The sequence below is a fragment of the Drosophila gunungcola genome (genome assembly GCF_025200985.1).
Source record: "Drosophila gunungcola strain Sukarami chromosome 2R unlocalized genomic scaffold, Dgunungcola_SK_2 000013F, whole genome shotgun sequence".
NCBI classification, from domain to species: domain Eukaryota; kingdom Metazoa; phylum Arthropoda; class Insecta; order Diptera; family Drosophilidae; genus Drosophila; species Drosophila gunungcola.
The window spans coordinates 1,221,528-1,234,573 of record NW_026453171.1 but is presented as its reverse complement, the minus strand read 5'-3'; the positions used below and the strand labels follow the sequence as shown (position 1 = coordinate 1,234,573).

Sequence of the window (13,046 nt, the reverse complement as noted above, 5' to 3'; positions counted from 1 at the left end):
GCAAGGCTAATTTGCCATGGCACGCACTTTCCAAGAGACCTTAACTTGCCCCTTCCAGATCCCATTAGACCTGCTTCTAGAAAGAGTTCAATTTTTTGGGGCTGACTTGCATTTGTCAGCAAAGGAAAAGGCAACAACGAATCTTAGTGCTATTTATCAACAAGAACAGCTGTTACCCGTTAATCGCTGCCCCAAAGAGCAGCTACTAAACTAAAGAGAGTTTTCGCAGAGTGCACCTGCTTAGTATTTTTGTGTGGGCGCCAAATGCTCTTCAAAGTGGCTCACATATGGCGTCGATCTATGTAAAGCTAGAGTGGACCAGTAGGTTCACGGATAGTAAATTAAATTAGTATTTAGATTTTGACTTGTAAAATTTTTATAAAAAACAATTTTAAACGATTCGGAATTGAAACTATACAACAGTATTTTCATATTCATATTGGTATATATGTGTTTTTCTTTGTTGTATCTGGTTTTAAATTGAAGTATCGAAAAGAAATTTATGTCATATCACTCTTTTTTGTGTTCTGTAAAAACACATTAAAGTACTGAACAACTTTAACACCACACAATTGTCATATTGTGAATGCAAACTAATGTGTCAACAACTATTAAGCCACATTTTATGGATAAGGTCTATAAACAGCAGGGTCTAGACCAAGTAACGGTAGTTTATACCCACTAATTGTTGTCCACCGATTTCATTCATCTCATCCCCCAAACACCGTGCTAATTGAGGCTTAATTGACCAAAGCCATGTGCCGAGCTGCCGAATTTTCGGAAATTGACTGGACTCGGCATTAGTATTATTTTTCCCTGTTATAGTGCTTCCTTTTACAGTTCTTCAATTGAAGGCAATATTAAATATTTCTCAATTGTTTTTAAATTGCCATCAATAACGGGGTCCAAGTGAAATTAATTTATTTTGCACAATGAAAGTCAAAGACGCAATTTGCTGCAATAAATTGGCGCGCATGGAATCGCTTCATCGAAATTGGTTGCACGTTTTTTAAAAAACCGCAACTAAAGGAGCAACTTTGGGGGACTTTAATTAGCGCTGTTAATTCAAGCAACTTAGCAGTATTTGGCTTAAAATAAATATATATCTTTATGGCCATTGATTAAAACCATCGGTTGCCAAAAAGAAAAGTTGAAAAGGCGTAATAAGAAGTGAATGAAGCAACAGGTCTGAAAATTAACAAAGAAATTTAAATAATTAGCATCTGTGCAGGTTCGGGGTTAGTATTTTAATTCGAGCGCTCAAACCCGACACGTTTAACGAATCGTATTATAAAAGTTTAACAACGCCGAGCTTAGGAGTAACCAAAGACCAACAATAATTCGATAACTTTACGTTAAATAAACCTAACTTCTCATCAATAAAGTCAATCATAGCTGACTTCACTCAAAAAATAAAACAAATAATTCCTAATCGATTAATTAAATTTTAATTATAGAGTAACTAATTTAGTTTGGTTGTTAAAAAAAATATTTTTTTTATTTGAACGCAATGTTCCAGATAAAATTCTAATGTTTTTCTAACCAGAACAACAATAGTAAGATCATTTTATATATTAAAGAGCAGAAATTTCCTGTTCGTCTTTTTAAATATTTAACTTCAGACGAAGAGTATAAAATTTGTTTGGCTTTTTATATTTTTATACTTAAAAACATAAAAAATAAAATCCCTACTTATTGTTGATGTTTTTAAGTACACAAAATATTTAAAATTTTAACAGTTTCCATCATGTTTATAAATAAATTAGTAGTATTGAACGTTTAATGACAAGGCAATACCACTAGGGGAGTCCCCCAACTATTTTGTTTATTATTTTTGGTGTGATCAAACAATCGTCGTCTGGTCACACTGTTAAAGCTCGAAACTTCGAGTCGAAAGGGCCAAAGTTTGTTTATCATTGTTATTCGGCACTTTGGCCATAAAAATGAGCTCCATCAAGGTAAGTATGCATATTCTAGATCAGCAAACATTCTCCCATGTTAAAGTGTAGATTGAATTTGCAGTGCAGATGCGCAAGGGCGATGAGGCGTACGCCGGAGCACTGCGATCGGCGCTGGATGGCGTGGGCCAGGTGGAAATCGACACCCAGGAGGGCCGAGTGATTGTCCAGACGCAGCGACCTTGGTCCGAGATTCACGACAAGATCGAGGCCACCGGGCGCAAGGCCGTACTCTCGGGATTTGGCGGCCAGTCGGCGGTGGCGCTCATCAACACCACGGGCAGTGTGGTGGATAGAACGCCCATCCAGGGAGTTGTCCGGTTCACAACCATAACGGCCCAGGAGCCCGGAGTGGTGGTCGATGGCGTGGTGGACGGACTGACGCCCGGCCTGCACGGATTCCACATCCACGAGAGCGGTGACACCTCCGCCGGCTGCTCATCAGTCGGAGAACACTACAATCCCCGCCAGTCGCCCCACGGAAGTCCCACATCGGCGGCAACAGAGCGACATGCCGGCGATTTGGGGAACATTCGCGCCGATGAGAGTGGCAGAGCCACCTTCAGATTCGTTGATTCAGTGCTGGAGGTGTGGGACATCATCGGCAGGGCTGTTGTCCTCACAGACGGTCCCGATGACCTGGGACGTGGTGGCCACGAAAGAAGTCTGGTCGACGGCAATTCCGGCGAAAGGTAAGCACACATGACTACCACCCTTTCCTCACCCACTATTTGACGAAGAAAATTGTTTCCCCCATAAGGATTGCGTGTGGCATTATTGCCCGTTCGGCTGGTATCCTGGAGAATTTCAAGAGAATCTGTGCCTGCGATGGTGTCACCCTTTGGGATGAGCGCAACAAGCCACTGGCTGGCAAGGAGCGCTCCCAAAAGCTGTAACTTTGTTTCCTTTGTTGACTTTGTAAATAAACGTAATTTTTTCTAACTTACTATCAGTTTTTGATCTTGAAATATGTAGTTGACTTCTAAGCATAAAAAATTGGATATAGGCAGGTCTATGCTGAAAACACGATTGTTCCCATTACTGGATGTAATATGAACTATGTAGGAACAAAATATAAGCAAATGCTTTCAGAAGTAAATAAGGCAGTATGTACGATATCTGCGAGACTTAAACTAAATTAAATATGCCTTTTTTTATACCCTTTCAGAGGGTGTTATAACTTCAGTCGGAATAAAGTATATATATATTCTTGATGAGCATCACTGTGAGAGTAGATCTAACAAACTTGTAACTCAGTTTTAAAGCTGTCTGCATTAAACTTTCCCAAACTTTCCTATTGCAGGTAGACCATAAATCGGAACGACTATATTATATAGCTCGTATTTTAATACCTTTGCTGTCTTTTAGTTCTTCTAGATATGGTAATGTTTTGTTATTTTAGAACTAGGGTTTAAATTTGATTAAAATCGGAGGACTATATCATAAAGCTCCCATGAAAATAATCGGAATAACAAAAAAAAAAGAAATTAAAAGTTAAGTTATCTGGTTTTCAATTTTTTCTTAAATTCTCTTGGATATAGTATTTGTTTTATAATTCAAAATTAGCCTTTTAATTTAATTAAAAAAGGAAAACTATATCATATAGCTGCCATAAACATACACGGATATAAATCGAAATGTAAGATATTCAAAAGAATTTTCCAACTTTGTTTGATTTAAACTTCTTCCATTACTATTCCACAGGCAAACGAATTAATATGTAATCGAAATATTTCTTTAAAATTATTGCTTAGAGCTCAAGTAGTGAATATATTTGCGATAAAAGCCCCTTCCCTTGTAAGTCAGCGTTTCTTGAATGCTTTTAAAGTTTTATTTAAAATATTTCTTTGCCATTGTTGGTTTGTTTTTTTTTTTTTGTTTTTCTTAGTTAAAATTAATTTGCTTTTAAATTATTATTATCTGTTTTGCTCTGTCAATAACTACGGGATTCGTGTGTGTGTGTGCTCGTGTAGTTTGGTGGTTAACTTGAGTTGTTTTTGCGGGGCGTTAAAACCGAAGAACATACAGACACGTTTGTTGTACTCGATAATAATAATAATAATAATAATAATGATTAATATTCGAAATGCCTAATGCATTTGACATTAATAGATATATGTGTATATATTTAATTTGATTCCTCCGTTAACACTACGGCGCATGCCTCAATCCCTGGCCCACATCCTGGGGGTCAGGAGAAGGAAGGCATGCACGATTTATATGTAAATAAGTGGTAAAAAATATGTAAAGTGTATATGCGTAAGTCCTAATGCTTATTTACTGCGTTTGCCGGGCGTATTTACATATCTGTTGGCCTTTTGTACTCTACGTGCTTTCTTCGCCTCCTCGGGCTCCTCGAGTGCCTCCGATCCGGCGGCCACATTGTCCGTCGGCGGAGCCACCGCCAGATTCTTGGACACTGGACTGACAATCACGCCGCTGCGCTGATGGTTGCCGTAGAACAGTTTGGCCGAGTAGCCGCCCACAGCTTTGGCAGCTGCTCCTCCTCCAGAGGACACCGCCGGCAGCAACTGCGCCTGAGACTGATACTGAGACTGGGGGGCAACCATCTGCGCCGCCTTCGACGTGGACGCTATGGCATTGGACGACTGCGCCTCCGAGGGCTGCTTGCGCTTCAGATTCTTGGCCGCGCTGCTCACGGCCAGCAGCTTTGCCGTGGTGGACTCGTCCGGCGAGGCAAACTCTTTCAGCTCGCCCACGCTCACATCGCTCTCGGCATCCGCATCCGCGTCGGCATCCTCATTGATGATGATGAAGTGCTCGGGGTCAACGCCCTGGTTGACCAGCACTTGAAAATCCTCGGGCGGCACCACGGGCGCCACCTTCTGATTGCACGAACTGCACACGGCAGGAATGGCCGGGCTCTTGGAGCGCCAGAACTGCAGCTCCGTCTTGCACTTGTTGAGCTCCTGTGCAAAAAAGTAGGCAAATAAGTGTGTGGCACAGAGTGAGTTAAAGTTTTGTTTAACTTACCTGCAAGAGGGTGGAGAACTTGCGACTCATTTCCTCGTTCTTCTTGTCGTTCTCGTCCAGCCGATTGGCATACTCCAGCGTCTGCTTCTGCTGTTCGGCCAGGAGATTCGATTGCTCCGCCAGCTGTTTGCTCTGCTCGGCGGCCTTGCGCTTGCAGGTGCGAAGCTCGGTGCGCAGCACCGACAGCTGGTTGTTGTACATCTTCATGCCCTGCTTGATCTTGCGGATGCCCTTGCGGAGCACCATGTGGTTCTGCGGCGGCGAGTTGCTGGCACTGTCCTCGAGATCTGAACTGATGGCAAGCGTGGCTAACAGATGGATAGATGGACACAGATGGCGATTGAGTTTGATGGGTGAGAGGGTGAAAAACTATTAGACCGCTTACGTCGCTTTGTGGTGGTGGGCAGCGTGTAGAAGTCCTTGTTGAAGTACGCCAGCCCCGGAAGCGTGGACTCGATGCGGTCCTTGAAGTACTCCATCGCCATGGTGGAGAGATCGAAGAGCTCGTCGGTCACCCGATAAGGTCGCTGCAGCCTGGGCGTAATACTGATATACTTGAGGATCGCCTGCACCTCGTCCAGTATCTGGGGAGGGGGAAAAGAGACCATCCTGAATAGCCTTTGCGCAGCTAGAGAGGTTTCATGCGTGGTGGACTGGACTTACGGCGCCCGGGAAGAAGCAGCAGTGGCCCCGCTCGATGTGCTTGCCCATGGACATCTGGAGCAGGGAGAGGCGCATGTAGCACGTCTCGATGATGTCGCACTCGCAGGCCAGCGGATGGTTGCGGCGGGCGGACTCCCGACGCGGCATGCTGGCCTTGATCGACTGGAAGCGGCTGAACGTGGTCTTGATCTGCTTGGAGAAGGCCGAGTTCAGCATGGCCATGCAAATGTCGTTCATATGGTGCGACACCTGCGAATAAGCACATCCGGAAGACGGGTTAGCAGGGTGGGGCTATAATTCAACTTTAAAATGCTCTGGGTTTTGGGCTAAGGCGAGATTCAGATTTCGGCTGCTGGGCCCGCATCCAATCATCCACGAGCTGGAGGTTCTGCCTGTTATTAAATTATATCAGATTACATTTGTCGCCGCTACCTACGGCAAATAACCATGCATACATACACAGCGAATTGTGGCAGGGAGACGCGGGTGCAGGCAAAAATGCCAACGAAACCCAAACGCCGAAGTGTAGTTACCCTCGTGGTCAGTTTTTTGACCAAATATGCATTAGTATATTTTTTACCTAGGTTTTCTATGCAGGCTGAGGAGTTTTTACGCTAATTCTGATTTTTATGCTGAGTTAATTTGCTCATTCAATAATCTAATCTAATAATCTTTTAGGTTGTAATGGTAAGGTTACTAGTTCTTCAAGGTAACCAAATAAATAAGAGCACTTAAGACCTAAAAATAACTACTAGCAGCTAATTATATTATGTATTATTCAAATTTTATTTGCAATTTATAAGATGTACTATTTTTGTTATTTTATTTATAGCCAAAACATTTACTGGTAATCCCGACATTTACTGAAAAAAATGACTTATCAAGTTACTTTAAGATTTTTTTATTATTATTTTATTATTACTATAAATAAGGGTTTACCAATGTCGTAGAAATACTCTTTCATAGATAAAAACATTTCTTTAAAGATAAATAACAAGTGACACAAATAAGTATTGAATGCCTATTATTATGTGGTGAAATATACAAATACAAAGGCATTTTATTAGTTTGTTAACTACAAACCTAAATCCTATGCAAGTTTTTGGCTTTTTACGCTTCATTAAGCTTTAAAGGAAGAGAGTTACTCAACAGAAACAAAGAATCTGTAAAATGGACCTGCTATAGGCTTACTTTTTGCCCAGTTTTGCCCCCAACCGAAGACCAGATGCCTCATACGCTGCTAAATATAAACAATTGCAAGTGCATGTGCCCTCGTGACAAAGTTTTAATTGCCTCCTGCCAAGGGAAATCCGAAATCCGTCGGTTGGAGCACACAACGCATGGCGAAAATAATACACATAGCAGCACAATATTAGAGCGGGCATACAAGTGCAGGTAGTTTAGTTTGTCGGTTGGATAGTTGGTTGGTTTGATGGTTGCTTTGATGGTTGGATGGTTGGATAACCCAAACCCAGCACTTGGTAAATTGCTTTTTATTGATTTAATAGGCTACGTTTTTGGGTGCAACTAGAGAGGGCATGGTGCGGTGCACTTACCAATCTGAGACTGGAAATTTTCTTAAAGTCCAGATAGCTGAGTGTCTTCTCAATCAGCTCGTTGGGCAGATCCATCAAACTGAGCGTTGGCTTGCCAACGGCGGATTCCTGCCGTTGCATTTGCATGGTGTACGAGTGGTGGCGAGTGACCACGCTGGCGGAGAAGGCCAAACTGGCCGGTGAGGCGACCTGACCAGATCCCTGACCCTGCCCCTGTCCCTGATAACTGTTGGTTCGCCGCATGACCAGGGATCGCGATGAGCTGGACTCCGGCGGCTCCTGGGCCATAGATCCTGATACCGCTCCCGATCCCGATCCCGACCCAGAACCCGATCCCGTTACAGTGGCCGATGCTGAAACCAACGCAAAGGCAGGAACCCCATCCAATGCGCTACTTCCGCCTCCACTGCACATTTGGCGGGTGGACACCATTTCCTCCCAGTGGCGTTTCGGTGCTTGATGGACAGAATAAGTGCGAGGACGCTTCGAGTTGCTACAAAAGTAAGAACACACACGGAAAGAAACACCGAAAGATCGTTAATTCACCATCCAATATATATCGTATACACATATACAGCGTCTCTTCGCTTGCTGCTATATCCCCCCGCAAAAATTTCCTTTGAAATTTTATGCTACGCACTACGAAAACTCGAATTTCGAGATGACTTCGTACCCGTTTTATCAAATGGAACTATTGCATTGACATCGTTTTTAGCCGCGCTACACCATGGACCAATATATCTAGTACTTTCGGTCGCTGTTCCCTAACGCTAGCATTCACTTTAACTCAGTTTTTTCGACCACAATTAAAACTACATACACAATCCGTGGCAAAAAAAAGTCGAAGTGGCTAGGGCTGGAAAGGTAACGACTACACCGATATTTCCGCAAACATTCAAATTATCGATATTTTCTTATTGCCGGGCTCCACTGCAACAATATTTATATGTTTCCACTACTTTAAATTACACCATACATTGTGTAAGACCTATCCTAAGGCTTTAAAAGTAAATCGTTTGTGTTATAAATAACACAATGCTCTCCCCATTATTTCAGGAAAATTTTCAGATTTACAGTCAGTTTAAAATTGTGGGTGTATAAAATTTAGCCTTATCCTTCTTAGTAATTCCAAATATTACAAAAAAAAATATTCCATAAAACGACTATAATTAAATTTTATTAGATTATATGCGTATTTGTTTGATAACGAAGAAGCTATGTCAGTTATCCGATTATTAAAAAAATTGTGTATTTTAAGATATATTACAGTTTTAGTAGTTCTTAAATACTAAAGTAACACTAAATCATGCAGTATACTTGAATACGGACAAAATATAAGAGACTTTTAGGAAAGTCGCATTCGGATATCTTTAAAATTCTATAACTCGACGACAAGTCGGATGTCCCCAACAGCGCATTATATTATATATCTTAATTTTAGAATAACATTATTGTTTAATAAAACTTTAACTGCTGTGTCGATACCTTATAATAGGTGTTATCGACTAATCGAATAATTGAAGACCGGAACCCGTGGTTAGAAGCTCCGCTAATTCAAAAGCGATGTACCAATTGATGTAATGTTTTGATGTATGTTCATTAGCTGTTTTTAACAAACGATGGATGTAAAAGAAAAACTTAAGAAAAGCTTAGGGCTACTTAAAAAATATGAGTGGTTGTTGGATGCCTATGTTTTGGTAAGTGGAAACATATTTGAGATTATGACTAAATGCGGATTTTTAGGATTTTTATCTGGACGACCATTGGAGTAAACTTCCTGAAAACTGGCAGGCTGACTTGGAAAACATTCCCTTGGAGAATCTGGCAGAGCTGCTCGTAGACGAGAATCATGATCTCCAGGTGAAATGGCCAGAGGAGCTAGTGGAACTGCAGCATGAGTTGCAAAAACTCTGCATCAGCCGTGCACCCAAGAACAAAGCCGAAGTTGGTAAAATCCTGTCGATATTTAATCCCAGAATCAGATATATGATATATGTACATATATGATACTCTACACTTAGAACTCCTTTCCCTGCCCACTTCTGGATCACCCCAAACTAAAGCACATGTTCCTGAAGCGGGTGAAACCAAAAAAGCAGCATGAGATTGCCAGGATGGCGGAGATTTGTGCCCTCAGCCATCGACAGTCACCAGTTGACTTTGTTGTGGACTTTGGAGCGGGCGTGGGCCACCTGGCACGCATCCTGGGCTACGGATATGGACTGCGAGTTTGCTGCTTTGAAATGCAGCCCGATCTCAACAAGCAAGCGGGGGAAATCGATTTGAAACTGGAGTCCATGGCCGCGAAACACCTGCCACCGGATGAGACCAGCCACTTCCAGCGACCAGTGCATCTCACCCAGCGTTTGGAGAGCGGCACACAGCCCGAGCTATTCCTCTCCAGCATCCGGGCTGCCCTTCAGCTGAAAGACTACCATTTTCGCTTTGGAATCATCGGCCTGCATCCGTGTGGCAATCTGGGACCTACACTGATGCGTATGTTTCTCGGCTGCCCGCAGGCCAGGTTCCTTAACTTTGTGGGTTGTTGCTACCAGAAGATGACCACACGGGGCACGCAGCCCCGGGATCAAGTGCATGGCTACCCGCTTAGCAGGTTCCTCCAAGATAAGCCCGAATCCCAGTTGAGCTACGAGGCCCGAGAGATCTCCTGCCACGCCCTGGAGGTGTACCACGATCGCCTGCGGGCTGGGGACTACGAACATCTCCGGATACACTCCCTGAGGGCCGCCACCGAGCGCATCATCGTCAAGCAATTTCCAGATCTACGGCACTGTGCGCTACGGAATGTTAAGTACTCACCCGGCATGACTTTCCACCAGTAAGTAGCTTGCTGTCCCAACAAAAATCTCTTTGCTTATCATGTTCTGCAGATATTTCCGGAAAGCGGTGCAGGGAACTCGCTTTGAATCTCTTGACAGCCGGGTTCTGAGTAACCAGCAGACGGAAACGGACCTGGCCAACTGGCGGCGAATAGTTTCCTTCTACACCCTCCGACTAATGATGGCTCCGCTGGTGGAGAGCATTATTCTCTATGATCGCTGCCTGTTTCTCACTGAAAATGGTATTAATCCGCCTTCAAACAGATGCCAAATCACGTATTAATGACGTCTTGCTTGCAGGCTGTGAAGTCCATATAGAGGCCATATTCGATCCGCGCCTCTCGCCCAGAAACCACATCACTAGGGCCGTGAAATCCCAGTACTGATAGGGTAGAATTACCCTAATCTGGCCACAAATCCCGCAAAAGTGACATGCCCCGTCTGATTCTTATCGTTAAGTGCTTTGTGGTTAAACTTAATGTTGCTTTTATATGAGTTTATTTTTTTACAGATAGAGATAAAATCGTGTAGTTGATTAAAAATGCACTTAAAGTTTGTCTAAATCGTTGAACGTTGAAAAAAATGCTTGTTCCGGAAAGTCTGGTCTCTTCACTTGTAGTAACCCTTGTCGGCCGCCGCCTCCACAATGGTGCGAATGGCGGTGAAGGCTTCGCTGGCCGTGGGCTGGATCTCCACGTCGGGCAGGATGAACAGGTCCTCGCTATCCGGAGGGCCACGCAGCTCGAAGGTGTAGGCAATCGGTATGCCCGCCTCGGAATGCGCCCAGTCCATGCTGCCGCCGCTCGACGGGTAGATGGTCTCATACAGACTGCCACTCACATAATCCCGGCCGCTCTCCGCCTTGATGGCCTCCGATGCCCGCTTGCCGAACTCCTGCAGGTCGTCGTAGTTGGACACCCGATCCTTGGTGTAGCCATACGGGAACATCAGCATCTGGGAGTAGGAGTGCAGGGCAATATACGTCTTGATCTGCTCCTTCGCCACATTTGAGCGTATGAACTGGATCAGGCGCTGGGTCTCCAGTTCGCTGCCAGCGGAGGGTCCGGCAAAATCGTAGCGGGTGGGATCGCTGCTCGATCCCGTGGTGTTCCAGTGGTCCGGATAGTTCCTGTTCAGATCCACGCCACGGCAGGTGCCGAACAACTGGCGATTCTTGCGCCACATCCGGTCGTGTTCGAAAGTGTACTTGTAGCCATCGGGATTCACACAGGGAAAGACGATCCAGTTGTAATCCTGGGCCAATCTCTGCACCCTGGGATCCTGGGAGGTGAGCAGCTGGTTGATGATGTACGTGGCCGCTGCCGGAGCAATCCACTCTCTGGCATGGATGCCACTCTCTATGAAGATGGCCTTGTTATCGGGACTGCTGCTCAACTTGATGCCCTTGATGGCGTTGCCCTGAGTGCTGGTGCCCATGTCCAGGACGGTGACGCGCTCCGGATACTTCTCCGCCATCTTGTCCAGCCACTCGTAGATGGTCTTCAGGTGGAAGAAGTGCTGCCAGTCGAACTGCGAGGCATCTATATCCTCCGGCTGGACTTCGCCCATGTTGCGGTCGATCTTCTCCTGGAAATTGTAGGTCTACAAGGAGGTGTTCTCTGTTTGAAATCGACTTATCTGAGATGTTTGAACAGCAAACTCACCAGCACCCGATGCTTCACCTTGTAGGTCTGGAGCAGATCGGCGATGTCGGCCACGCGATGAGCGGCCACCAAAATGGACAGCTTCTGGCCAATCTCGCGGGCATGGCCGATGAAGGTGAGGCTGTCGCTCTGCTCCTCCAGCTTCTGGAACAGGGCTATCTGCTCCTCGTTCTCGAACTCCACGTTGTAGATGCGGTAGTTGTCGTAGCGGGCCTGGTCCGGAGGAGGAGCCCCAGTTCCAGCTCCCTGGCCACTGCAGCCGGAGCCCCTGGCCACGGGGCAAGTGCCGCTTTCCAGTTTAGAACCAGTACCGCTCGCTGCCATCGCTACAATCTGAATGACTAAACATTGCGCCCCGATCCGCAGTTTTAGCATATTTATTATTACTTTTCTTTCTATTTTTCGACTTTGTTTGCCAGAGAGCGACCGAAAGAGAGGCGAAGAGAGCAGCAGAGAGGTAGCTATCGCTACCAGCGGAATGGGAACGACAGGGAGGGCGAGGGCGGGCGGGGGCGGTTGGAAAACCAGAAGTTTCGCTTTCGTCACATCACAGCTGTTTTGCGGGCTAATCCAGTAATCCAGGGCGGCGACTGGTCACTTGGGTTTCCAATCCAGCAGGCATGTTGCACCGACACAAACGCATGTCTTAAGACCGTCATAAAACGATTCCGGTTAAGGGATCTATTTCGCTATTTTACAAGGTAATTCTAGTCAGGTAGATTACACGTATTAAGACTGGTTTTCATGGAATCCATTAAGTTGCAATTTTTGGAAAACATATTTAATACCCAATGCATTTTTCTATTTTACTTCTAACTCATAAATAGTTTAGGTACAATTACTTTAAAAATTACAAGAAATTCATAAAGAAAACATATTCATCTTAAAAAAAAAAATAGTTAATTTATGATTATGGTTTGTTTTATAAAAGTATACGTTTTATTCAGACTGATATTGAGTTGATTAATTTTAAATTATTTTATATTCAAAAAAACGTTAACCATGAATATATACATATACTATATTTAAACATTTACCAAAATATTTGAATTTTTTAGAAATTTACTTGTGGTAATTTTTTAATTTTTCTCTTTTAATTTAAAGTATAACTGTCTTAAATGTCCTCCAGTCGATTAATATGCTTAAAAATTGGCAGAGCAAATCAGCCACGCGAAAAATTAAATTAAAAAAAACTCCAATTTAATGTAATACAATTTTTAAGTACATTGCAATTCCAAACTCAAACCAATAATGCTGATTTTAGAATTTGTTCAATTTTCCCATGTCAGAAAAAATAAGAGTAGCTTTTGTATGAATAAGTAGCAAAAAGAAAAAATATTTGGAGCTTTTCGTCTTGCAGGTGCAAAGATT

General features: G+C 43.8%; 4 protein-coding genes across 7 annotated transcripts; 2 read left to right on the top strand and 2 right to left on the bottom strand.

The window, feature by feature from the left end:
* Positions 1-1,826: 1,826 nt before the first annotated feature.
* On the top strand, positions 1,827-2,904 carry LOC128256035 (copper chaperone for superoxide dismutase). Of its 2 annotated transcripts, none has more exons than XM_052986059.1 (3): positions 1,827-1,958; positions 2,010-2,650; positions 2,719-2,904. In XM_052986059.1, exons 1-3 carry the CDS (start codon positions 1,944-1,946, stop codon positions 2,852-2,854), a joined length of 792 nt encoding a protein of 263 aa, XP_052842019.1. In that variant the 5' UTR covers positions 1,827-1,943; the 3' UTR covers positions 2,855-2,904. The 2 variants fall into 2 exon arrangements, with proteins under 2 accessions (XP_052842019.1, XP_052842020.1); XM_052986060.1 differs by having other exon boundaries at positions 1,828-1,958; positions 2,023-2,650.
* An 862-nt stretch (positions 2,905-3,766) lies between these two features.
* Positions 3,767-8,039, bottom strand: LOC128256114 (F-box only protein 28). Of its 2 annotated transcripts, none has more exons than XM_052986211.1 (6): positions 7,992-8,039; positions 7,172-7,664; positions 5,616-5,864; positions 5,338-5,536; positions 4,953-5,260; positions 3,767-4,888 (listed from the first exon to the last, which is right to left on the bottom strand). In XM_052986211.1, exons 2-6 carry the CDS (start codon positions 7,601-7,603, stop codon positions 4,232-4,234), a joined length of 1,845 nt encoding a protein of 614 aa, XP_052842171.1. In that variant the 5' UTR covers positions 7,604-7,664; positions 7,992-8,039; the 3' UTR covers positions 3,767-4,231. The 2 variants fall into 2 exon arrangements, with proteins under 2 accessions (XP_052842171.1, XP_052842170.1); XM_052986210.1 differs by having other exon boundaries at positions 7,845-8,027.
* A 684-nt stretch (positions 8,040-8,723) lies between these two features.
* On the top strand, positions 8,724-10,557 carry LOC128256113 (methyltransferase-like protein 25B). 2 transcript variants are annotated; one of them, XM_052986208.1, is made up of 5 exons: positions 8,724-8,868; positions 8,915-9,115; positions 9,193-10,010; positions 10,063-10,253; positions 10,312-10,557. In XM_052986208.1, the coding sequence occupies exons 1-5, from the start codon at positions 8,791-8,793 to the stop codon at positions 10,395-10,397; spliced, it is 1,374 nt and encodes a 457-aa protein (XP_052842168.1). In that variant the 5' UTR covers positions 8,724-8,790; the 3' UTR covers positions 10,398-10,557. The 2 variants fall into 2 exon arrangements, with proteins under 2 accessions (XP_052842168.1, XP_052842169.1); XM_052986209.1 differs by lacking the exon at positions 8,724-8,868 and having other exon boundaries at positions 8,878-9,119.
* On the bottom strand, positions 10,493-12,318 carry LOC128256219 (zinc carboxypeptidase). Its single transcript, XM_052986451.1, has 3 exons — positions 12,305-12,318; positions 11,676-12,228; positions 10,493-11,613 (listed from the first exon to the last, which is right to left on the bottom strand). The coding sequence occupies exons 1-3, from the start codon at positions 12,316-12,318 to the stop codon at positions 10,621-10,623; spliced, it is 1,560 nt and encodes a 519-aa protein (XP_052842411.1). The 3' UTR covers positions 10,493-10,620.
* Positions 12,319-13,046: the final 728 nt, after the last annotated feature.